This window comes from Chroicocephalus ridibundus, chromosome 18, assembly GCF_963924245.1.
Source record: "Chroicocephalus ridibundus chromosome 18, bChrRid1.1, whole genome shotgun sequence".
In the NCBI taxonomy this organism is placed as follows: Eukaryota; Metazoa; Chordata; class Aves; order Charadriiformes; family Laridae; genus Chroicocephalus; species Chroicocephalus ridibundus.
The window spans coordinates 4,605,649-4,631,481 of NC_086301.1; the positions used below are offsets into that span (position 1 = coordinate 4,605,649).

A 25,833-nucleotide genomic window follows, 5' to 3' on the forward strand; every position below is an offset into this window, starting at 1 on the left:
TTTCTTTGTGGATATACAAAGTATATTAGCTTCAAAAGCGTGAGGGTAGGCCAAATCCTTTTGCAAAATCGAAATAAAACTTTCCCTGAAACAGACTACAGTTGTGGTGACTGTGCCAAGTCCCTAGGGATATCAAGTCAGCATGGTACTTACAGTGAGGCACACTATAGGTCATATTTAAAATGACATCTTAAAAGCTAGGAATTTAAAAGCTACAAATTAAGCCTAGTCCTCCTCACCTTTGGTTAACAAGAAAGCAGAATCAGAAAAAAGCACAGAAATATAGCTTTCCATGAACTTTGTGCAGTCCTACATAAAACAGAATGTGTAATTCCCCAATCACGGGAAGGTGAATGCTGTAGGCACTCAGACAAGGAGTGGTTTACAACCAATGCCTAAATTACCAGTGTCAAAATACCACCTAAGCTTTTGTTTTAATCTGGCTCCTGAGAGCTCTATACAAGTGCTTGGTTCATCACTTGTGGCCTGTGAATTACAGTTTAACACCTTTGAGTTAAATTAAGAAGGGAAAAAATGTAGGATTTAGCACTAGCTTTTTTCTCTGCTGAGAGGGAAGTTTCTCCTCTCCCCCGAGAAAGGAAGCAAAGAATTCTCAAAACTTGCCACTTTTGCTAATGGATGGACACAGAATACATTCTCAGCCCCTTCTACTCGCCTTCACTAACAAGTTGCCTGGTACTGGAGATAGCTGCCTGCAAAGCTTTCTTTCAAAGGCTACTTAAAGGACAAGGAAATCATACAGCTCATGTACAGTACGTGCTTAGCTCATCTGCAGTTCTAGCCCATCTTTGAAAGATAATTTCACCACCACAAACCTATCGCTTGAACTTCGGGTTTTGTTTTACACTTGTCCTCAAAGAAAAACAAAACAAAACACTTCTCTACCACTGGAGATAGGTCTGTGCTAGGGCGCCAAGACAGACACACACTCTGTTCTCTGAAATCTTACTTTTGCTGCTGTCAAAGCAATGAATGAACAAGGAAAGCACTAAGCAGACAGGCTGCTGTGCTCCCTCTGCTGGTTCTCTGCAAGGAAAGGCAGTGAGTCTGCACCACACCTTGTAAAAGCAAATTTAAGTATAGATCTACCGCCCACTCCTGTGTCTTCAGGTATTTCGAAAGACGCGTGCTGCCATTTTTGCTAATGCAAAATCTTCATACAAGATAGGAGGCATATAAATAACACAGCAAAGTTCAACAAGCAAATTGCAGGTAAAGGCATTACATTCTCCTTACTCCAAATGCCCTTACAAACATTTACACCTTTGATTCACAACCTGAACAAATCTGAGAATCCGCGTACAGCTATCAGCAACCTGCAGTCTTCAGGCATTACAAGTTTAACTTTGTGTTAAACAACAGCAAAGCATTCTCCTGGCTGTCTTTTTACAGGATTTGCATACAGACATAGTGGGCACTCAGAATAGGATCAAAATATGTCTTAGTTCTGGTGAAGGAGTGCGAGAGACACCATAGTTCAGAAAGGACACATTCTTTTTCTGGACCCATATTTAGAAATCAGAAAAATACTCATGCATTTTACCTTCTAAACAGGGTTCAGCTGTAAAAGTTGAGACACACTAGAAACACACGTGATGATTACAGCTCTCCGGCACAGACCCAAGAATACTCCTCTCTACACATGCCATGTCTTGCCAAACCAAGGCACAAGTGCTTCACTGGCAGGATTCAGCTGTGTACAAGCATTTGTCCAGAACTGCAGCCCAGGTTCTCATGTGGGTTCTATTTCTGGGGCCAAATGTCAAAACCCAAGATGATCAGTGGCAAGTGACTACCGTTAACAAGGACAATTCCTCCCAGAAGTGGGATTAAATGTGTGTTGGTTCACAGGGAACAAAAGATTTGTCTTTTTACAGTGCTTCTCATCTTTACTTCATAACTCACAGGAAAACAATCCCTTCACTGGACAAAACTGACGAAATTTCTGCCACAGAACTTTTTAATCATCAATTTCACACTTTGAACGTGGCAGCTCAACACAGATAATCTGTCATCAGCAAACCTGGCTCAATACTTAGTAAATATTAAGCTGTGGTACTGCCTATAGGGCTTTCCCTGTTCAATTAATTTGCTACCAAAAAAAACCCTGAAGAAGGCAGATGTGTCTGCATACATATTGCATGTAGACCAGGGTACGTGGGGTATTTTGTTGGCAAACACTCTTCTAATTTGCATTTCTAACGTTTGCCGTCCCCAGGCAAAAGCAGGTATGATTTATAGAAGACAAATGCAAAAAATGCCCAAATGATCCAGATAACATTCTCAATCACAAACCATTACTAAAAAGTACAGGGTAGTTGTTTTTACAAATCTGTGAACAGCAGTATATAATGATACACATTCTTGTTTTCCATGGACCAGCTGTTCCTTGACACTGGATTAGAAATCTCGGTTCCCCGTTAAAAATTGTAAATGGACGGGATAAAGTATGCTAGCCCTGTTTTCACATTTTCCAGCCCACTGTCCTTACCAACAGATCTGATGGACAATGCAACTGCACTCCTGTAAGGCATTTCCCTATTTCCAAATCCATGTTCCCTTTCACATATCCCCCGCTTCCAGCCTCAGCAGTCTAGTTTGCTGTCAAATACGCTCACTGTACTTCTTGATCATCTTCCCCTAGTATCTTTTCCAGCAATAGAGAGGACAATCTCAGTAATGGGCAACACATGACACAGGCAGATTCAATGAATACAGTCAATATATTTTACTGCTCTTGCATACGGCACATATTGTGAAACCTCCAATACTTACAAAGATATGAAAAGGTTTATATTCAAGCTCTAGGACACAATCGAGTTCTCAATACACCGAACAGCAGAAACTGACCATGAAACCTTTCCAGATACACTTTTGTATCTTGCGTAACATTCTAAGATTAAAGAATGCTATTGAAAAAGATACACATAAACTGAGAAGTGGAAACAGTTTTGCTTTTTAATATAAGTGTCATTTCAGGAGGCATGATACTCAAATCACTGAAAACCTGGCTGTGATTTGAACATGAATTTATTCGTGCTTCTGTTGAAGTAGTTAAGCTTCTCGGTAGTTCTCCCTACACTAACAGCTTGTACGTATAGCTTGAAACGGTCAACATTAGCTATCTCCATTAACACGCTGTATCTCTCACCACAATTTGAGTCATCTGCTAGTGACTGTGGTACCTCACAGCATCCCCAGTGATGCAATCTGAAGCTCATGAATTATATAATGTATAAGACCAACTGCTGAAATGCTATGCTGTTCAGTAAGACCAGTTCTGTCCGACAGATGAAAGACAGTCTACCCCCAAATAACGTCACAGAAAATCACCATATCCGACTTAGTTTTTTGTCAGTTGAATTTCAGAGGTGAAGAAAAAGGTGACTTTACTTCTAAGTAATGAGATACACCAGGTATCAAAAGCGTCATAAATCTCATTATCACTCCTGTATGGAAGCTGGTAATTGGTGCAAGACAAACAATTTAAATAAGCTGTTCAGGAAAGTGCTCTTGCTGAAAATGCACTGGGAAGTGCTTTTTTTCAGCTAAGAATGAAGGTTAAAAACACAATAAATGCACTGCAAGAATTAAAACTGAAGTCCAAGTTGATAGGCTTGAAGGAGCACCACTCCACTAAATACCTACCAGTACCTAAACAGGGCAGGGATCTGACTTTTAGGGAGCCTAGGCTGGCAAACAGAACACCATGTAAACAGGCAAGACAAAATGTGCACAGACTTCCTTTATCCCACCGTACGCTGCCACAACAGCTAGAAATCAGAGGGGGAGTCCGGTGCTGGAAAGTCTCTGAAGGAAACTCTTTGCTTCTAGCAAGATGAATAATACACCTGTTCGCTAGTTGTGAGCAAACACTACAAAGGAATAATTAGAAACTATCTGACCTGAAACCCACATGCCCATTACTGTGGTATTTTTCCACCTACTACAGGTGAAACAGAAGATGGGCTGGACCTGGAAGGAGAGGGGTGGAGTGGCAGCACAAGATGCTGATTTATAAAGCACTAGCAACCAGTGCTCTTTCTCCACAGGCTTTGGACAACGAACTCGTCCAGCCTGAAGGATGCCAAAGTGCAAGCAGGATTCCAGCTAACGACTGCTTGTCAGCCAAGAGGGAACTACAACCTCTGTGAGCTTTTGCACTCCCAGTAGCCAAAACTGCTCTGAGCCACTTCATTCTCCAGTTGGGCTTTTGCTTTTTATCCAGAGACTTTGGCTTGGCTGTTTCATTCCATCAGGAAAGGAATAAACTCATCACGATGGTAAAGGTGAGTACACTGTTCATGGACTTGCTGCTACTACATATGTGTTTCTTCTTAAGAAGAAGCATTAATTTAAGTTTAATATACATACCTGTATTATAAATATGAGTTAAGTAAAAAATAGTACACTGTTGGGCATCCAGTGTAATGACTGAAATTTTCACTGTAGACGGGTATGCACCTCTAATCCTAAAAAACAGAGATCAGATCGGATAGGGAAGAATTCTAGGACTGGCTAGTTTCATAATCAAGTTTCATGAACACTATCCCTTTTACAAATGTCAAAATCTGAGATTTTATGAAAATTTGCAGGTTAAAGGTTAAACATAGATCATGCATAGAAGTGATTAATAGATTTTATTGACTTCATTAATTTTCTTTACTATTTTCCTCCATCTGTTAAGTTCTCACACTAGATAGCTATTTTCTTTCTTTCCTGGTCTCTCTACTGTACGGGCATGTGAAAAGCTGAACAGATTTTTGGGTAGGATAGTTAAAGAGAGGAGGAGCAGAAGGAGGATGGTGAAGGAAAAATCCCAATAGATAAAGCAGATCGTGGATCTTTGGCAAGGCAGAAAAAATGTAACTCCTTGTACCAGACATGTCCTTTATCTGGGATATGTATCACCAAGCAAATTCAAGTGCTTTCGGAAAAGGATTTCAGACTTTTAACTCCCCGAACTACTCACCAGCTCACAGCTTTTCCCTTCCTCAAGACACAATGTCAGTACTTCAACATTCCTCTAATTAAAGGGCATCTGAGGATAAGATGCCACTTCTAAATTCAGAATAGGATTAAGTAATAAGATGTCCCAATCCCTTTTTTTTCTTGTTGTTTCCATTGTTTGAGCTCTCTGGTTTAGTCTGTACATAATTAAGATATCTACTCTCAACTCACCTGAAATATTAGCTCTGCAGGAGCCCAAACACTGACAAATGCCCTGCAGAGTATGCATGTACTCATTAGACAGATGGCAGCAGCAGCAGCCTACGAGCTCAGCTGTCCCACTAGTAAAGCACGCCATCAGATAAGATCCAGTATGACTCTCATGAAGCTCTGATGGTTAATCTGTAAGGAAGCCTCTGAAATGAGGTCAACCAATAGTTCTTCCAAGGCACAGCGTGTAGTTTACAAGATAATTAGGATCTGGAACGTTATGATTACAGAAACTGGTAAATTAGCAACACAGGAAGTTTGCCCTTCAGACTACAGTATTAACTTAAAAGTTAGGGAACAGCCCTACCCCGGCAAGTGATCAATAAGACCCACATTGCCAGAGGTTTGGCAGCTTCCCTAGTTTAACAGTTTCCTGTACCTGGTAGTAGACTGGCAAAAACGAGTGAAGAGTTTGTAACTCCCTGTCAGTTCTGAGCTCTAGGTGAAAAGAAACAGACTTGTTTCTCCTTGGCTACCAGTATGGTGCTTGGCCTCCATTTCTTGCTACACGATAGAGTGTAAATGTGTAAATATAAAAATGCAAGTATTAATTTCAATAAAAAAAGAAAAGTAAATCTTGAAGTCATGTATCTAAAAAAGCTCCAGGAACAGGCAAGTTCTCAATGAATATTTTTTCCTCTCCCCTTTCCTTTTAAAAATCTTTTGCTTTTACACCAATCTCTTCCTTGGAGCTGAGAAATGACTTAATGGTTTTCACTAGCAATGCTTAGATCCTGGGGCAGTCTTCCTACACTTTGTGTTAGAATACAGAATACTCAAATTTTTGCACATCTCTAAAGGAATCACTGCAATTTACATCTGCTGAAGCTCTGACCATGACCTGCTGTAACACAAGCTGGAGAGATCTCAGGATAAATGGGAACTAGCACTCCAAGTTTTCAGGAGAAAGAGACAGTGGCAATTTGTCTAAAAAAAAAAAAAAAAAAGTACATTTGTCAGAGTTCGACTTGTTTGTGGTAATTTCTATGGCTTCATTCAAGTCCCAGCACATGTTCACAACAATACCAAAACCTTATTTCTTTTACAGAAAAAGTCTGATGTTTACTCAGTTGAGATCTATGGGACAAAAGATCTAGAAAAGACAGAGATGGGAGATGAAGAGGAAAAGTACAAAGACTTGAAAGGCAACAAGAAAAAAAAGAAGACAGAAGACCTTAAGAAAGAACTGGAGCTGGTGAGTGTTGCTAAGCTCCCATTACACCTGGCAGGACAGTCTCTACCCACTTTCTGAATGAAGTCTGGTGATGGGGAGGAAAATGCCATCGCACCGTCATTTTGAAAGACCTGCTGCACTGAAAATCCTAACACAGGGATGGATTTGCCTCCTCACGCTCCTAAAGTGTGCCAGAAAAAAGTTGTGCAGGATTAATACCTATAATGAAAGAATGATTCTGGCTTAATTAAGTCACCAATGGTACAGAACCTTATCTGCCCAAAGAGGAGTTATTCCCCAGATACTGTAATCAGTATTTCCTGTGAATTGTCACTTGCACAGTCAGTCAGGAAACAGAGGGAAAAGTAGCAGGACAGCATTTTGCTCCAGAGATTTCTAGTAGATCTGAAGGCATGCCTCAGCTTTAAGATATTTTTCTTCCCCAAATTAACTGCACTGTACTTCAAGGACAGCGCACAAAGCTCAAGATACCTGTATTTTACTTCTGGCTTGCTACTGACCTGCTGGCTGATGTTGGAAAGGTTGCTTCCTCTCTATACATCTCAGTTTCCCAACCTGAAAAATGAAGGTAATTATACAGCCCTCTGTTCTGAATTGCTTTGAGAGCAACTCAAAGAGGCGGCTATTTATGGGCTAGACAGTATTTCAAAGGTAAGGAAACCCCAAAACGAGCCATCAGTTTAGCCACCATGTTTTCAAGATCTACCTAGTGCTAGCTAAATAATTCTCGATGTATCTTATCTTTGCCACCAGGGGATGTAACATCACTCTCATGTTTCTAAAGAGAAACCAAAGCACAGACAAGTTAATTGACTCATCCAAGTACCGATGAATCATTCTGTGAAAACAATTGTGAGATCTCTCAAATTCTTGGCTTCTAAATCTCAGTTCAGCACAAGATATAATTAGGTCAATGATACCACAGAGGTGTCACTGCAGGGAAAGGAGAAGAGATTTGAGATTTCCCTCTCCCACACCCTTTTTAACTGTGGTTAGAACCTGCTGCTTCTTTTACAAGACTGTGGCGAATAATTTAACATACCCTACCCTTGTCAACCAAGTGCAGATTGTTGTCACACATATTCTGACACCACACCCTTTCTTCTATCAACATACTGGCTATGGTAGTGAATGCTTGAGTCCTGTAGTATGTAAAAAGGAACTATTTATCTAAAAGAAGCACAGGTATTTTTGGCAAGCAATATTAACATGAAAACACCATTCTGTTCTTATGACAAGATTTGCTGGACTATTTACAAAAGTACCCTAAAAGTCAAAAGAAAATACTATCTTCCAGTGGAAGATACTTTGCTTATCAGTATGGAAATTACATATTGTCTATTCATGAAAGTGGAATTTCATACTGGCAACTGGATCCACTGTCCCAGATCCAGGCAGCGTGAACATTCTCCAGATCCTGAAATAAAATTTTCAACAGTCTGATATTCTGCTCACTATCATTTTCTCTTTCTTTTGGAATTCAGGATGACCACAAACTCAGCACTTCAGAACTGGAGGAAAAGTACGGTACAAGCATCAACAAAGTAAGTCCATAGGGCATCATTAAGAAACTGCTCGAATCAGTTGCCTTACTTTGCCTCTGGCTTACACAAAGCTTCCTGGAAGCAGTAGGAAAACATTCAAACGTAGCTGTATGTGTGGATGCATGCATGCATGAGTACGATGCGCTAACTCCTCATAAAGCCCAAACCAGCAAGTCAACATGCAGCACTGACCTGGATTTAAACTGGAGTTTTTCTCAAGTCTGACCTACTGTTTTGAAATAAAAATCCCTGCACAAAATGTGACCTCAAAGTTTGCACCAGGACCGCAGCTTTTCTAAAGTTTTTATCCGGTACTTCAATTTCACTACAACTCATTTTTCACTGGCAGTGCCTGTAACAATCTATAGCAAGAAAGTGCACTGTAAATGAATTTATCTTGAAGGAAAAACTAGATTTGAGAAACTATACACCTAAGTCCATTTGAAACCTGACATTCGAATATCAAAGCATTGAACATGGCCAGAGTACAGACAAGAATTCCAGGGAACCCATAAATGACCAATGTCTTGGTGGAAATGCAGAAAGAGCAGCAAAAGAACTGATGTCCGGTTTTGCTTAGCTTTCCAAACACTTAGTACAGGTATACTTGACAGATAACTGACAGAGTGAAACCTCCTAATAGACACAGCCCCAAATTCAATGCTCCAGTAAAGAAATATCTGTTTCTTCATAGCAGATAACTAATAGTAGCCACCCTGAAATCACAAAGCCGCGAAATCAAAGATGCAGGTTACTGCAATTGATCTGTGACACAACCAATGTTTAAGGAAAAAACAGCATGCAAATTTTGTTCTGATCTGTTTTCTGTGACTTCCTTTTAAACATGTCATTTACTTTTGCAGGGTCTCTCTAGTGCAAGAGCAGCAGAGATTTTGGCTCGGGATGGTCCCAACTCACTCACTCCTCCCAAAGCCACTCCTGAAATTGTTAAGTTCCTCAAGCAGCTGGTGGGAGGGTTTTCCATCCTCTTATGGATAGGAGCCATCTTCTCCTGGATTTCATTTGGCATTCAGCTTGCTCAGGGAGCTGAATCAGCCTTTGACAATGTAAGTATTTGAATAACCACAAAGCGAGTATTTGACCCTTTTGGCAATCCAAGTCATTTAAATACTACTTCATAGTTATTCAGTAACTACAAGGAGGCCTTTTATTCTTTCAGAACTCTCCCTCTACTACTGAACATTTCTGATAAACGCTCAAATACCTGACATACCACTTTGGTCTAAGAATGCCTATCCAAAGGTTTTATAACGCCTACCCATAAGCACAATCCTTGAGTACTCATAAGAGCAATAGTGAAGTCCGCAAAGGAGTCTGGAGTCTTTGACTCCGATTCCCTTATGAGTTACTCTGCTAGGAATATAATTTGTTCGGGTTTGTGTCAGGTTTGGTTTACAGAAGGCTTTTAGAGAGATGTGAAACTTGCTATTAAAAGCCCTTTTCATACTCAAAAAGCTTTACTTGATCATTAGCTGGGCAAAACTTGAAAGTTCTTATCTTAAACTGTCTTTTAACCTGACCAATACCTCATTTCAAGAGTCTCCTGAAACAATACAGAATTATGATTTATTCTAGCAGAGGAACTGATGAACACCTGTCTTAAATTAACCGGATTATGCCTTTTATTGATTAGCTCTACCTTGGCGTTGTCCTGGCACTGGTTGTCATCCTCACTGGTATCTTTGCTTACTATCAAGAAGCTAAAAGCACAAACATCATGGCCAGCTTCAGTAAAATGATTCCACAGGTGAGAATAACCAAAGCATTTCATTTGAGATAAAAGTTAATTCTAATAGTGCACCTAAAAATGACAAAAGTGCAATAAACCCAACTTGAATTTACCTCTCGGTAGGAGGTTTAGAGGATGGCACAATGCTCATTTTTGTCACACTTCTGTCTTTCAGCAAGCTCTTGTCATCAGAGATGCAGAAAAGAAAGAACTGCCAGCAGACCAACTGGTGGTTGGAGACATCGTGGAAATAAAGGGTGGAGACAGGATCCCAGCGGACATTCGTCTGATCTCTACTCAGGGTTGTAAGGTAAACAGTACTTTGTAGAGCACAGGGAAAGAGGAAAAACATGGTTTAGAGACTTTTATTATATATAAAGAATTTCTGTGCACCCAGTAGGAGTTACTTAGAAGCTTTAATTAGACATAAATCTAATTAAATCATAGAGTGCAGAAGCTATACTGTGATGCTCAGCTCATCTAACATCTAACACTGCCACTCCCTGAACAACAGAAGACGCCATTAGGTTCATACCACATTCTAACAATGCTCTTTGCCAGGACAGAAGCAGAAATACCAATACAGTATTAAGAGACTCCACAGACCTGGAGGCAGATCTTCAAACCTTGTTTTCTTTCAGGCTGCTACTGAAAATCCCACTCACAAACACACAACATTGACTGTAGTGAATTCCCCCAGAAACAGATTTTCTCAGTGACAACAGCAAGTCTCTCACAGAAAAGGCACTGAGAGATTATGTCCCTGTCACCAAGGATTAAATGTGCTGCTGCCCTGCCTTCTGTGCTAGACATAACTGCGTATTACTAACTTTAATATGGGCATGTCTCTGTTTCATTAAAGGTGGACAATTCTTCACTCACTGGGGAATCAGAACCACAGTCTCGTTCCTGTGACTTCACCCACGACAACCCCCTGGAGACTAGGAACATTGCGTTCTACTCCACCACTTGTGTGGAAGGTGTGTACAGAGACAGAGAAGGGCCTCCCGAAATGGCACCTGTACAGGTGCTGCATAATACTGCTAACTCATTTTAAACAATTCCGCTTCAAGGAATCCCAGAAAGGTTTAGTTGCTCACAAGAAACTATTGTCCCAAGCACACCAAAATAAAGCCAAAAGGTATGTGTGTCATACGTAACAAAATACCTACTATGAGACTGAACAGTGCTCAGGATAACACTACATTCCTACTGCAATGCAATCCCAAAAGACTCCAATTAATGCAAACAGTTTACGTCTGTCTTTCTCTTCACCGACAGACAGAAGATTTCTAAGGGGAAGAACGTAATCCTGGGTTGAAGTCTCAGTCCCATTAAGGCTGAGAAGGGTCTTTATCAATCAGTACTGGGTACAGAAGACAGAATTAGTCTCTCCTGCAGCTGACAGTCTTTAATTTCTTTGCAGGCACTGCCACTGGCATTGTAATCAACACTGGGGATCGCACTATCATCGGGCGGATTGCTTCTCTTGCCTCAGGAGTAGGGAATGAGAAAACACCCATTGCTATTGAGATAGAACATTTCGTCTACCTCGTGGCAGGAGTGGCCATTTCCATTGGTGTTCTCTTCTTCATTATATCTGTTTCTATGCGATACAAGATTCTAGACTCCATCATCTTTCTCATTGGCATCATTGTGGCAAATGTGCCAGAGGGACTGCTAGCCACAGTAACAGTAAGTCTATGTTTGAATTCACAGGTTGCCACTGTAGTCCTTCAGTCATTACCACAATTCATCACTTGTGAAGTTCATCGCAGTGCAACATTAACCACTGAAGAACAGATTATCCATTAAGTGACTTGGCTGAGTGGAGTTGGAAATAGGGGTGTTTTATTCCATGAAACTGAATGGACAAACATTTCATTTGGGAATTCTGGCATAACTAAGCCATTAATCTTAAAAGCTTCAGCACAACAACTCAGTTTGAAATAAGGTTCTTGAAGTACCGTTCTCCCTCAATTACTAACCAGTAGAACAATGTGACTCATTTCTCCACAACCTGTTCCTATTTGGAAATGAGGATATTGTACCCTAAAAGTTGCATGAAAATTCCACTTACTTACACATATAAAGCATCACTAAAATCCCTGGCTGAGAAGCAGTACATCTGCTAAGCATTGTTAGCCCTAAAGTACACCAACAGCAAACAACCAGCTGCAATAATGAAGAGAATCATTTCAGGATTCATTAAGTTGGTGATTAGGAGCTCCCCCCACATTTTAGGCTTTTCCATCTAAAATAGCCTCTTAACTGATATGACATTCTTATTTCTATCAGCAGGCAAGCAAGTTCCTCTCAGCAGCAAATGTACTTTTGCTAGTTACAGCCAAGCCTCTGACCTTAATAATGCTATTAAAAAGAAAAAAAAATAATGCACTGCAGTCATCCAAAAGATAAATTTTAAAAAATATTCTCTTCCTAAAAAAAAACATACATAAAAGCCCTAGTAGAAGTATATAACCTCATTGCATCATTCTGTAACTGTACCTCACTAACAGTGAGCTGAACTTCTTTACTTCTGCCAGGTCAGTCTGTCTCTGACAGCCAAGCGGATGGCGAAGAAGAACTGTTTGGTGAAGAACCTGGAAGCTGTAGAAACACTTGGTTCTACTTCCATCATCTGTTCCGACAAGACAGGGACCCTCACACAAAACAGGATGACTGTTGCCCACCTCTGGTTTGATAATCAGATCTACTCCGCTGACACCAGCGAAGATCAAACAAGTAAATACAGCAATGGGGGATCTGGGAAGGGGCAACTCCTTTTGTTTCATACCTACTGGCTGTCAAACTGCTGTCAACAGGAATGTCTTTTGACAGTTAGAGCAGACGAGTCTTCCTTCCACATAGAAGTGTAGTGTGCAACAGGAGAGTCCCTTCTTAGCCATGTACAGATGCAAAAAAAAGAACTAATATTTGAACTCCACTCACAGAAAGTACGTCTGGAGGAGGTTCTAATCCAGATCCTTTTGCTGACAGTACACTTAGTAGGGAAATAAACAGAGAAATATCATCTAAGCAATTTTGCCAGAACTGCTAACTGATGGATGTAATGGTTTGTGTCAAATTGTTTTCCTGTAACAGAACCTCTCAAAACAGCAATTTTCTTCTGCAAATAATTCAATCCTGTTGTTTCAAACTTAAGCTTCTACTTCCATCATGCAATATGCTAACGGATGCAAAATTTATTTTGCTTCCTCGCAGCCCAGCCTTTTGATCAAAGTTCTCCATCATGGACAGCATTATCAAAAATTGTAACTCTCTGCAACCGGGCAGAATTCAGACCAGGACAGGAGAATCTCCCAATAATGAAGGTACTGCCTACTTCACATCAGTTTATTTCTCTTCCTCTCAAGAGCAATATACATGAGTTGTCCTGTTTAGCTTTAGTAATCTCCTCCATTTTACTGTGCCAATCTTGTAAGTTACTATTTATAATAGTATTACTGGTATACGATTGCAAAAGGACGGAAAAAACCCCCACAAAACCAAGAGCAACTGTCCCTATAACGAAAAAGACAATTCAGGTAGCAAGAATTTCTACGCTAGTAATTATTACACTGTTAACATAATATGGCAGGATAGAAAAGGTAAATGTGCCTTAATTGTCTTTACACATGAGTGCTGAAGATAACAAATTCTGGTGACGAGAACACCAGAACAAACCCATGATTTCTCCTGTTTACTCCGTCAATGCCTTCCTCAAAGTCATTTGATTTTATGCATCAGCTAGCTCACCCGTACACGCCTGCTGCTACCCTAGAATTGCATTACAAAGCCTCCGCACAAACCTGGAAGTGATCACAAATCTTTCAATTTCCCAGAAACAAGTGCTAATTTCATCTCTTTGCTGTAGCTTAGTTCTAGCATCAAGTGCAAAACAGATGTCACAAATTTTTACTGAAATAATTTTCCAGGACAACCTGAATATAGCAACATAGATTCACCGCTGCTCAAGCATACAACATGTTATAGAAGCACGCAAGCTCTCTTGATGGAAGTTCAGAAGTATATGAGCTATAAACTGTTTCTTCTTTTGTGCATACAGAGAGTCGTGGTAGGTGATGCCTCTGAAACAGCTCTGCTGAAATTTGCAGAAGTCATCTTGGGTGATGTCATGAATATTAGAGCGCAGAACAAGAAAGTGGCTGAAATTCCTTTCAACTCTACCAACAAATTCCAGGTGTGTTTCATTTGTGGAAATTATGGCAGACTGTTTCAAAAAAACCTGTTTCTATCACCGGCTCTAATGTAACTACTTGTGACCTGGAAGTCTTAATGGGGTAATTCAGTGACAGAGGAAAGCTAAGCTATAATAAATGTAGTCCATTTGATGGAATGTATGATGTCCTCATGGAAAACAAGAAACATAACTTCCATGCAAAGTGACCAAAACTAGAAACAAATCAGGATCATGTATGCTCTTTCAAATCATTTTGCGTTTGTGGCATGCAGCTTTCAATTCACGAGACTGACGATCCCAACGACAAACGCTTTCTGCTGGTGATGAAAGGTGCCCCAGAGAGGATTTTAGAGAGATGTAGCACCATCATGATCAACGGCAAAGAAGAACCACTGGACAGTGAAAAGGCAGAAGCTTTCCAAACAGCATACATGGAGCTGGGGGGCATGGGAGAGAGAGTGCTGGGTGAGTTCAACTAAAGGGCCTACCAGAGAACTCTGGTGTAAAATGGGACTTTAAATCTAGGTACAATCCAGTGTGTCTGGGCTTCATTCCTCTTTGCAGTAGAGGGAAAAACGGAAAGCATCCTAAGCAGAGTGTTAAAACCACACTGACATGCTGGACGATCTCTGTGGCAGGGATGCCCTTACTGCTCGATGCTGATGTCGATCTGTCACACTGCACAGCCAAAAAAATCCAGAAGTAATCCACAAAGGGAAACACTCCCCCTTGATGGCAGTTTCACTAGCTTTGCTATGTAAAACACTGACTCGATATGAGCTTTGATGTGAAAGTTACAATGGCAGCTTAAAAATCCTCCACGAAAAGATAATGCTTGAACACACTGGAGTTCTATGGACAAGAGCAAAGTCTGGCACTATATAGCAAGCTCTCCTCTTTCTCCCACTATTTCCTGTACATGACTTCAACCTAAGTTTCTTTTCAGGTTTCTGTCATTTGTACCTGCCTGAAAATGAGTTTCCAGACACCTACCCATTTGACACAGATTCCATGAACTTCCCAACCTCCAACCTGTGCTTTGTTGGGCTCTTATCTATGATCGACCCACCTCGTTCCACAGTGCCAGATGCTGTCTCAAAATGCCGCAGTGCTGGGATCAAGGTAGGAATTTTACAACGAAAAATACAGTGATTCCACAGAAAGACTAATAATAACACAACTTTTAAGATCTTCCACCATATTGTCGCTATGTATCTTTCTAACAACAACTACCAAAAATCTAAACGTACGTTGAAATCATTCTACAATTGTAACTTAAAGAAACTACTTGAAGGCTCTGAAAGGCAAAACAGTTTAATTTACATGGGAATCAGACTATAGAAAAGGCACAGAACCCCCAGACTGGAAATCCAAATGTGGAAAAGCTCAGATACCGTGTCATCAGATCCATTTCTAGAATATAGAAACCAGGCCAGCTAGAATTACTTGCTTGTAAACAGCATAACTTAAGAGAAACAATTCTTGAGAAAGCATTAGGACACAGGGTACGCTTGCTATGAACTTTTATGCACAGGAATCGCTAATCTCAAAACTGTTCAAATTGAATCTGAAGCAGTAATTCTCCTAATTTCACTCCCAGGGGACCCACATGTAAACCTTCAGCTCTAGGCAAAGAGGCAATCTAGCTAAAGAAAGGAAAATGAATATTTGGTATTACTGATCTCAGATGAGATGAATCCCAAGTCCCAATCCTGATTAAATTTTCTGTACTCTGAAGACAGACCTGGCAACTGGCAACTTTTCTTCAAGAAAAACAAGAAAAATTGTGTCTTATCTGTGAGGACGCTTTAGTCACAAGGACCCATTTTAAGATGCAATATTCTAACGAACTCCCACCTTTGAGTATACCCAATATAAATTCTTATATAAAGGCTTCTTTATTCTGCATTATTCTAACCTTGCTGCCTGTGACAAGTTCTTCCTTTACAGCCCTGATAAAATAGTGCTAATACCACATGTCAATACAGAGCTAATTAAGTAATAGTCATAACCTGTCATTGTTATGTACATAGCACAGCGTTCCAAGTCCAGATTCTAAACTGCTTCCTGGTCTACAACAATAGATATTTCACCTTATCTCACTCCAGCCATTGCATATACATTTGTCACTCACGCTGAGTGCTTGTCCCTTCCTCAGGTTATCATGGTCACTGGCGATCATCCAATTACTGCCAAGGCCATTGCCAAGAGCGTAGGCATCATCTCAGCCACCAGCGAGACTGTGGAAGATATTGCTAAGCGCCTCAACATTCCTGTTGAGCAAGTCAATAGACGGTAAGAAAATACGAAGTATAGGGGATACCTATGGGTTCATTTGCTGAAAGCCATGCCTTCTCCCTCCACAATACTTTTATAGCCTATTTTTGCATCACAGCTGCTTTTTGCTTTTCTGTTTCTTGATACATACCCAGCCATTAAGTCTGTCCAACATGCCATCTCTACCTCAATGACTATGTGTCTAGGTCAGTGGCTCTCATCCCCACTGGCCCTTGAAAAAACACAAGTAAATTGTACTTTGTAGATCATCTGGGACTTTGCTGTCACTGGCCATTTGACAAAACACACATGTATGAAAAGCAAAATTCAGAATCACACAACTTAAGGACCATCAGTCCAAATTCCTCCTTCACCCATTAAAAGGGAAAAAAATAACATCATAAGAGAAAGATAAAAGCTCTTACAGAAAAGATGTCTTCCTCCTCCACTGTCCCACCCTCCCACTCAGAACCCTCTTTAAAATGCATTTTCTGCTGTTATGTCTGCTCAGGAGGAAGCTTCAATTACTCCCCTCTGTATCTAGGTAACTGTAATTCACTCTGGATTTCTACAGTGGCTTTCATTCAACACCTGCTGATTAACAACTAATGCTTCTGAAATTAACTCAATTTGCTGCTTTCCTTACTATCAAGCCTCATACATTCTGAGTGCACTATTTTTATCTAAGCCTTTTGATTTGAAAATTTACCCAGCTTTCCCATGGCTCTTACAGAGAAGCTACAGCAGCAGTAGTTAATGGGATGGAGCTGAAGGATATGAGCTTGCAGCAGCTGGATGAAATCTTGTGTAACCACTCGGAGATAGTCTTTGCTCGGACATCACCCCAACAGAAACTGATTATAGTTGAAGGCTGCCAAAGGCAGGTGAGTAAGAGGTGTAAAAGGTTATCCATAGATATGGCTATCGGGCATTCACAAGGCAGTAGCTTTCCGCAGAAATTGTCCCCGAGGTGAGAGGGTGGCAGCCAATTTCCAGTGCTCGTTAAGCTCTGTTTATACTCTTTTCACTGTGCAAGAACATTATCTACTAGAGTGCCACAAACACTGTCTGGACAGAATCCAAGCCACTCAAATTCCTGTTGCAGACTCTGAACTCCTAGTGACAAAATGAGCTTTTCCTAAGTTTCACTGGCTTGGAGCTGTACCAAGGGTCTGTCTTTTGCATGTAATTCTGAGAAGCTGCTGCTGTGCTGCACATAAAGCCTCCTGGGCAGAGACTGTACACTGTCTGGGAAGGAGCTGTCCCTCAGGAATTCTTTAACTCCAGATAAAAACAACATGTTATCACATCCTCTCATCTCTTGTGGCCACTTAGACCTACGTACTTCCCGCCCACAGGAATGTTTAGAAGCAAAACAAGGTATGAATCCTGCAAAATGTCGTAGCATGATTTATGTAGGACCAAGCCTTACCTATGTTACTTTCAAAGACTGTAAAACAACCCACAGAAAGCAGGATTTAAAGAGAGTTTGTCCCATCCACTGGCAATAACATCATGTAAAGGAACATGGAGTGCAGCCAGCACAGAGGCAGAAGGGAAAGAAATGACACATATAGAGCTCTGAAAAAGATGCAAATTGTCATCAAAAGATTCTCCGCTCAGATACAACATCTTCCAAGTAGATATTGCAAATTGAAAGCCACACTACTGCCATGCCCGAACTTTGCAGAGAAGACATTATTTTATTTTTGTAATTATGCCACAGCTAAGCTTTCTAATCAGCATTATCAGCTCTTTGGGTTTAAGCCTGAACTGCTTTCAGGAGAGTAATAAATTTAAAAAAAAAAAAAAAAAAAAAACCCTTTCAATTTCTTTCTTCTTTTTGAATGGCTTTTAGCAGACAGGGGGTAAATGTGTTCTGCACTGCTTAGACACCCACGCTCCTGATAGATTTGTCTCTTCAAAGGATGAAAAGGAACACCCTCCCCTCCTCAACTCAAGCCAGCCAGTCTACATGCTATGTTTAGTACTCAGAGCTTATAAGCCCTTCTGTACGTGGCATTATTTATAGGTAGTGACATTGTGCTAAATCCCCACAGGGACAGGACATTCAGTATTTGTATTAATCAGTTTGTCAGGCTTTTTCCCCACTTGGAACACTCTGTATTGCTATCAAAACCATGAACTTTTGCATCAACCAGAATTTTAGCCCCAGTAGATGATTTCATTGGATGAAAGATGCTGAGTTGAATAATCAGAGTTTTCCACCCTTTCAATTACTAACACAATTCTAGCATAGACTGGCAATGACCAGAAGTCGTTGGGATAGGATGAGAATGGTCTTAACTGAACAGTTATACAATTTACAATTAAGATAAAAACTGACTGATGCTATAAGCACTTCAGAAAAAAAGGACAAAGATAGAACATGTTGTGTCAACTGAATCACCCACAGATGCCAGAGATGAGCCTGGGTCTGCTCAGACAGGGATAGTCCATATACATTGCAGGCAGATGTCTAAAATTTTAAGCCCCTTTATATTCCACAGAAATAAATAATCAGATTAATTGCATTTTAAATGCACCTAATTTACATGTAGTAAATCATATCCCTGAATTTCACATTTCTCTCTACTATGAAGGGAGTCTTGACGACAAACTCGGATATAGACAACTACTACACAAAAGTCTGAGACTGCTGTATTAATCCTACCTAGAGTCTTTCTGATCGCTGGCTACGTTTTATGTGGGTACAAAGAGGATTCAGAACTTCCTATCAGCATCTTTCTTCCAGAGATTTAAAGACAGGGAGTGTGCCGAGAGCAGACAGTCCTTAGGGAAAGACAGTACCATCTCCTCAAAAAAACCACATCTGGATCCTTTTGTGTGTTCCAGGGAGCAGTTGTTGCCGTGACTGGAGATGGAGTCAATGACTCCCCTGCTCTTAAAAAAGCAGATATTGGAATTGCTATGGGTATTGCTGGCTCTGACGCAGCTAAAAACGCAGCTGATATGGTACTGCTGGATGATAACTTTGCTTCTATTGTCACAGGAGTGGAGGAAGGTAAAAACAATGCTGCTATCCACTTTCTTAGCTGAAAGCTTCTGACAGCCACACGGCACTGGCAGGTCCATCTGATCCTTCCCTTCTGCACTCACCCTCCCTTTTTTCTTTCTGGATTTGTAAATGCGATTTTGATATTTGGAAAAACGGAATTAATTCCATTTATGGACACGTGACAAACAGACAATAAGGAAATCATCCCCCTCTCAGATATAGCATCGGTCTGCTATCGCTGCTTGTTCAAGCTCCAGACAAAAGCACTTCCCTTCTTGTCTTCTCTACATTTTCACTCTATTACTTGCTCACGTGTCACCTTCACTGTGCTCCACCTATGACAGTAACACACATTCCACTCTTCTTTCACCATAAAGAGCTTGTGGTTTCTGTTAAAACTACAGCATATTGTGGAAAAGGACTTTTCCCTCAGTCTTTCACCATTTTTTATTTTCACTTGAATTTTCAGAGGCTCTGGGGAAGGTAGGTTAGTATTTAAAGAAAATAAACCCCAAATGCATGAGGAAACATACGAGGAAAGTAGACCTAAGCAGTAAATGTTTTCACTTCATTTAGTTAAAAATTGAACTTTTTTCTGGAAAACACTCTTGACAACTAGTTCTTACAGAAATTTTTTCTTTTCCTCCAGGCCGCCTGATCTTTGACAACCTAAAGAAAACAATTGCCTACACCCTGACTAAGAATATTGCTGAGCTCTGCCCCTTTCTCATCTACATTATTGCCAGCATTCCAATGCCCATTGGAACTATCACCATCCTATTCATTGACCTAGGCACAGACATTGTAAGCTGCAGTCTTTTAAGTTATTTTCTGCTGAAATATCATGACAAATGAGGGGCTGGGTGCAAAGGGACATGCAGAACACTGAAAGATTTAGTTGCCTTACCCTGCAGCTGAATAACAAGCTAGTGAAAGAGTAGAGGGCTAGATTAAAAGCAGCCAGGTATAGAGAAAGAAGAGTAGAAAAAATAACCTGCAGAAAGAAAAGACTTCTGACAAGTTATGCTGACAAGCAAAACTCAGCAGTGTGCAAAATAACAGTGTGTTTCAACCAAGAGATCATACAGACTGCGGCAGTTACTACAGGGGATGAATACTAGACATTTCATCAGAGCCTAGTCCAAGGGGAAGATCCTTTAATGTTTTCAGTATCCTCTAGCCCTTTGTACTGTCATACGATCATCGGACCTGTGAGACAGTTTCAGGCTTCCCCCAAATCCTTTATACATGTCAAGAGAATGCTACACAGATTGTTCTTTCATTTGCTCTGTGTATGCCGAAAAGGCAGGGTATGTCAACAGAACCACTTGAGAACTGAAACTTTTCTAATAAGCATCTGAGAAGCAGAAAAATGTAGCCACCAAGACTCTGACGGTTTGTTTCTGTTGCAGATCCCCTCTGTTGCACTAGCCTACGAAAAAGCTGAAAGCGACATTATGAACAGGAGACCTCGTAACAAAAAGAAAGACAGGCTGGTGAATGAGCAGCTCGCTGTATACTCCTATCTGCAGATCGGTAGGTTGCCTGTTCTCTGAAACACTATCTTGTATCAGCAAATCAGGACAGAGTCAATTTGATTAATTTCTTAGAAAAGGGGAGGCTGAAACTCAACTCCTTCCTCTGCCTTCCCAGGCAAATGTCCTGACTCCCTTCAGTTGCTCGTTACCCAACAGAACAGCAGGTTTTTATTTACAGGTGTCAAGAACCTTAGAGCTCTAAAAGCTCTGGAACTATTGCCAGGTTTCATGCCATAGGAGACAGCTGAACACTGACAGCCAGCACATTCCCCAGTGCTCCTAAATTTTGCTTCTTCCTCATTTCTACCTCTGATTTTGCAGGTATCATGCAGTCAGTGGGAGCCTTTGTAACCTATTTTACCGTGTACGCTGAACAAGGTTTCCTCCCTTCCACGCTGCTCGGTGTGCGAGTCGACTGGGAAAACAATGCCATTAATGACTTTGAGGATTCATACGGACAGGAATGGGTAAAGACGCACTGAAACATCCTTGTACTGTCTCTCACCCAACAGTTTCTTAAGAATCCTATACTGTGCTCCAAAATAAAGGATTAGGGAAAGAGAGAGAGAGATTTAAATGCAAAAATAATTAATTTTCATCTAACGGTCCCTCAGGATAGACTCTTCAGAGCTTCCTGCCTCCTAGCTCTTTCATTCAGACTCCATTCTGTCATTCATTCTTCTACGATTTGCCACCTTCTGATTCAAAGCCTCTGGAGATGCACCTTCTCTGGACTTTATGTTTAGACCCATCACAATCTCTCAGCCCTGCTTCTGCATTGCACTACTGTAAAGTACTTTGCAGACTCTCCCTCCCCCTTTCACTCTTCACTCCCCCTCACTCATTCTGCAGAGATCACAAGACGCAAAAGCCATTAATAAATCGATATAAATACTTTCTTACACCAAGCTCGTGCTTCAGCCTAAAGACTCATCCACAGCAACTAGAGGACTAGAACAACTGACCAAAATCTGATCATTATGTATCTAAATCTGGAATAACTCAGCATTTACACCTTAGTAACTGAAATCTTACTATCAAGGTTTGCAGTTACTTGCACAAGATATGAGCGTCTGATACAACACTATCTGATTTGTCCTTTGGTTTGCAGACTAAATACCAGAGAACGTACCTACAGTGGACTGGCTACACTGCCTTTTTTGTCAGCATTACAATTCAGCAAGTTGCTGATTTGATCATCAGGAAAACGCGGAGAAATTCCATTTTCCAGCAGGGTCTTTTCAGGTAAGTTTTGCAGATTCATTACCTGATACATGGGAGGGGATATGTTAGCCTACTGCTAATTTTAGAAAAAGGCTAGCTCAGTGATTTAACCACGCACATTCAGTCATTGAACAGAGACTAAATCTAGCTTCCAAACATTTTATTACACCTCTTGCCACCTCCTTTCTTACTTCATGATAGGGGTTTTCTTCACAGAAAGACGCCGTACTGCTTACTCTGAAAATGCCTCAGCTTAAAACTAACTCACCATTCATTAAAATGTTTACTCCAAAAAAAGGGAGTTTCCTCTGCAGATTATTTTCTTAAGTTCTTTACGTAGTTATCGATAGATAGCACATTTATACTTCTCTGAGATAACTTTAGCGTCTGAGGAGATACCAGCTGGTCAAGCTCCCCAAGATAGTGCTGGCTGCCCTCCGCAGAACACTCTGCACCCCTCAATCCCATGGAAGCCAGGGAGTTAAAATACCTATTGCATCCGAGGCCACACATAAAAGCTGGCATTTAGTCAGAGTATTTCTGATAGGAAAGCAAATTGTTTTCCTTTCTTTATCTGCAGGTACAGAGCCTACACCTATGTATATTTCCGTCTTACATTTACATTTGAGTCACAATGTGCACATTCCCAGTGCAACTACAAGACATGACTAACACACACTGCATGTCTACCTAAAGTTTGCTTTCATCTAGGTAGGTCAGGAATGATACCACTAAAGACACAGGTGTATGAGATGTAAGACAGTGCCACAGTCTACCACTTGTCGCATGCTTCTGTGTCTGGGGTGCTCATCACCTGATACAGATCACTGAAGCTAGCTACCAGAGCACAACCACAACTCTGAAAGTGGCACAGCCTTTGTGTTATGCTATAGCATCAGGTTTTTATTCATGGATGGCAGCACCTAACCCTTCTTCTTTGGTTCTCTCGTAGAAACAAAGTCATCTGGGTGGGTATATTTTCCCAGATAGGAATTGCTCTGATTCTTACCTATGGTCTTGGACATGTTACAGCCCTGAACTTTACACCACTGAGGTGAGTTTTGATGCTAGCATATTTCCTTTTCACCCTACGTATAAACCACCATGGACTTACATTCTGCCGGAAACAGACGAATGGAAGCAGGATGCCCATGCAGCACAATTCAAGGATAAACATTTAAGAATATTCATTATGAAGAACAGGGTGGAGAATTTCTTGACCAAAAAGGGCATTATTTTCATAGTTTCCACAAAAATCCCACTACTCTTTCTACTAGATTTACTACCCAGAAACCTATTTGTGTAGAATAAAAATTTTAGTCTTTTTTCCAGGTTCCACAATATTTTGGTGAGATTAGATAGCATTTTACTTAATTTTATGCAAGCAACTTTTATTTTAAATATATCACTGTCAGAAATGTTCCATTTTTCTGCCACCTTCAGAGATTGCAATACCACCAGGCAACATTTCCTTCTGAATAGTACCTGGAATAAATTAATTCAGTAACTACTTAGTACTGGGAGGCTTACAATCACATCATCTTATTTCAAACCACTCGAGTTCTTAAATTAGGGGAAAAAAAAAAAGCCAAAAAGGCCAGATTCTCTTTTAGTGACATCAAATAGCATAGACAGAGACCCCAGATATTCATCTGGGTGGTTAGATGCTTCTGAATGAGAATCTCTTCTCCCGCTCCCAGGTTTCAGTATTGGTTTGTGGCTGTACCATTTGCCATCTTGATATGGGTCTACGATGAAGTCCGCAAGCTGTTCATCAGGAGATACCCAGGAAGTAAGTAGATTTTTCTAGTTTAGTATTTTAATACAAAAAATACAAAAATTCCTACCCTTTTACTCATACACCTACCTTAGCAGCCACTGACAGGTGGACTGCTTAAAAACAGACCATTTCTTCCCAATGATCGCTTTTCCTTTCTGAGGAAAAATTAACCTATTTTTTTCCCCCCTCCCTTCTCCTACTGCAGGCTGGTGGGACAAGAATATGTATTATTGAAACAGTCCTTATCAGTGGTCTTCCTCCTCCTTGTGGAGAGCTTCTTCCCCACCTGACACAGCCTCTGCTGCTTTAATGTCCTGTCTGTGCAATACCAAGTATGGGTTTGCCCCATGAAGGGGTGAAGAAATTTCATTAATTTCATGAAGACATAAGGACTTGAGAGGTTGATAAATTACCTCCCACCGTACTGTAAAACTGACACTTGTCTAGAAATTAAAATGTTACCTATTTTTGTAACAAGCACAATGTTCCCTCATTCAAAGATGAGCTTGGAGAGCACTCTGAGAGGAAAACATGCATAAAGGGAAAAAAAAAAAAAAAAAAAAAAGGCAGAAGACCCATACGATCTAAGGCATTAATTTGCACTAAAGTTGTTGTTTGCCGATTTTCTTTTTTTGGTGGAACTGAATTCCAAGCCAGTGCATACATAGATCTGTATTACCTTACCAAGGGTAAAAATGCTGTATAGGAATAATTTGATAATAAAACTTTTTCCAGAAAACAGTTCTCCATCTGGTTTTGTTATAAAGGCTAAGAGAAACTGAGTGGAACAGGAAAGGACCTAACATCTGCCAGGTCAAAGCAGAAAGAAGGGCACACCTGCTTTTTTTGGCCCCCCATTAACAGACTAAGATACTTCAAATACCTGTTCAGTTCTCACAAACGCATCCTGAAAACCAAGGCACAACCAGTTGATTTGAACACTTTTGAGATACCAAATTCAATACTCGCTTTCGAAAGGCCACAATCTCTATGGCAAAACAGACCTTGGTACGCACTAGACAGATAAAGTTCTATTTGAAACCAGGTCTTTAATATGGTCATTTTAGTAAGAACCAGTAGGTACCACATCTTGTTTAGACAAAGGCTTTGCTTTGCAAATGACAAATAATGTATATTGATATTTCACATTTAAATACAAGTCTAGATGAGCTTTAGAGAAGAAACAGGGGCAGAAAGAGAACTCCTATTGCAGTAAACAGCAAGAGGGATTACCAATGAGAAAGAAACAAAGGGAAGAACTGAGGGAGGGAAAAAAGAAGAGTGTTTTCCAGCCTACAGCCTGCCTGTTCCCAAAAGTCCACACCCTTATGTGCTAGAAGCTACTCTGCATTTTGTGAGCCTCCCTCCTCAAAACTCCTCTCCTTAATACCTGGCTGGGTATTACACTGAGTATCAATTATACTGCATATCAGTGTTTTTCACATATAGACATGAAGAAGAGAAATTACAAAGGAAGAAGGAAGAGCGACAAAAAATAAGCATGTAAACAATGGGTGAGTCCAAATTCCAGATATATGTGCTGCTTATCACTTGGTAATGTAACCCTGTAACATGCCAACAACAAGTATGTGAGGTGCCAAGCTGACTCATTTCAACACCTTGTCATTTGTCAGTAGTCAGGACTGATTTATTTTGTCTGCTTAAAAGACATGAAAAATATGAGGAGAGGCTCTATGGGCCAGCAACATAACCCGCTTTCCACCACCTACAGATTTGCAGTACTTAGCCAAAACGGCATGTTCAAATATAGACAGAAGAGGAAAGAAAAAGGGAGGGCAAGTTTTTGCACAATGTGGGGGCAGTTACTGCACAGTACCAAGAAAGAATATAGCTACGTTTGTTTTACTTCAAAAAGAAAATACATTTTCTTGAAAACATCCGTGGGAAAGATAACTGGACAGGTTGTCCACTCCTAGAACATACAAGACCCTAAAAGCACTGAAAAATGCAGTTGCTGCAAAATCATCTACAGAGCGAACATTCTGTTTTCTCCTGCTGGTTGAAGACCCAATCTACAACGAATTTCTTTTACAAAAAGAA

General features: G+C 40.5%; 2 protein-coding genes across 4 annotated transcripts in view; one reads left to right on the forward strand and one right to left on the reverse strand.

Moving 5' to 3' along the window:
• LOC134524959 (uncharacterized protein CXorf65 homolog) overlaps positions 1-25,833 on the reverse strand; it is a 59,330-nt gene that overhangs the window by 15,587 nt on the left and 17,910 nt on the right. The window lies entirely within an intron of this gene.
• ATP12A (ATPase H+/K+ transporting non-gastric alpha2 subunit) lies at positions 4,080-24,511 on the forward strand. The gene is made up of 23 exons (XM_063355300.1): positions 4,080-4,310; positions 6,290-6,436; positions 7,921-7,980; positions 8,844-9,047; positions 9,635-9,748; positions 9,906-10,040; positions 10,593-10,710; positions 11,157-11,425; positions 12,277-12,475; positions 12,956-13,065; positions 13,800-13,934; positions 14,207-14,399; positions 14,881-15,056; positions 16,093-16,229; positions 16,945-17,095; positions 19,068-19,236; positions 19,880-20,034; positions 20,643-20,766; positions 21,090-21,235; positions 21,880-22,013; positions 22,945-23,046; positions 23,693-23,784; positions 23,978-24,511. Exons 1-23 carry the CDS (start codon positions 4,302-4,304, stop codon positions 24,004-24,006), a joined length of 3,108 nt encoding a protein of 1,035 aa, XP_063211370.1. The 5' UTR covers positions 4,080-4,301; the 3' UTR covers positions 24,007-24,511.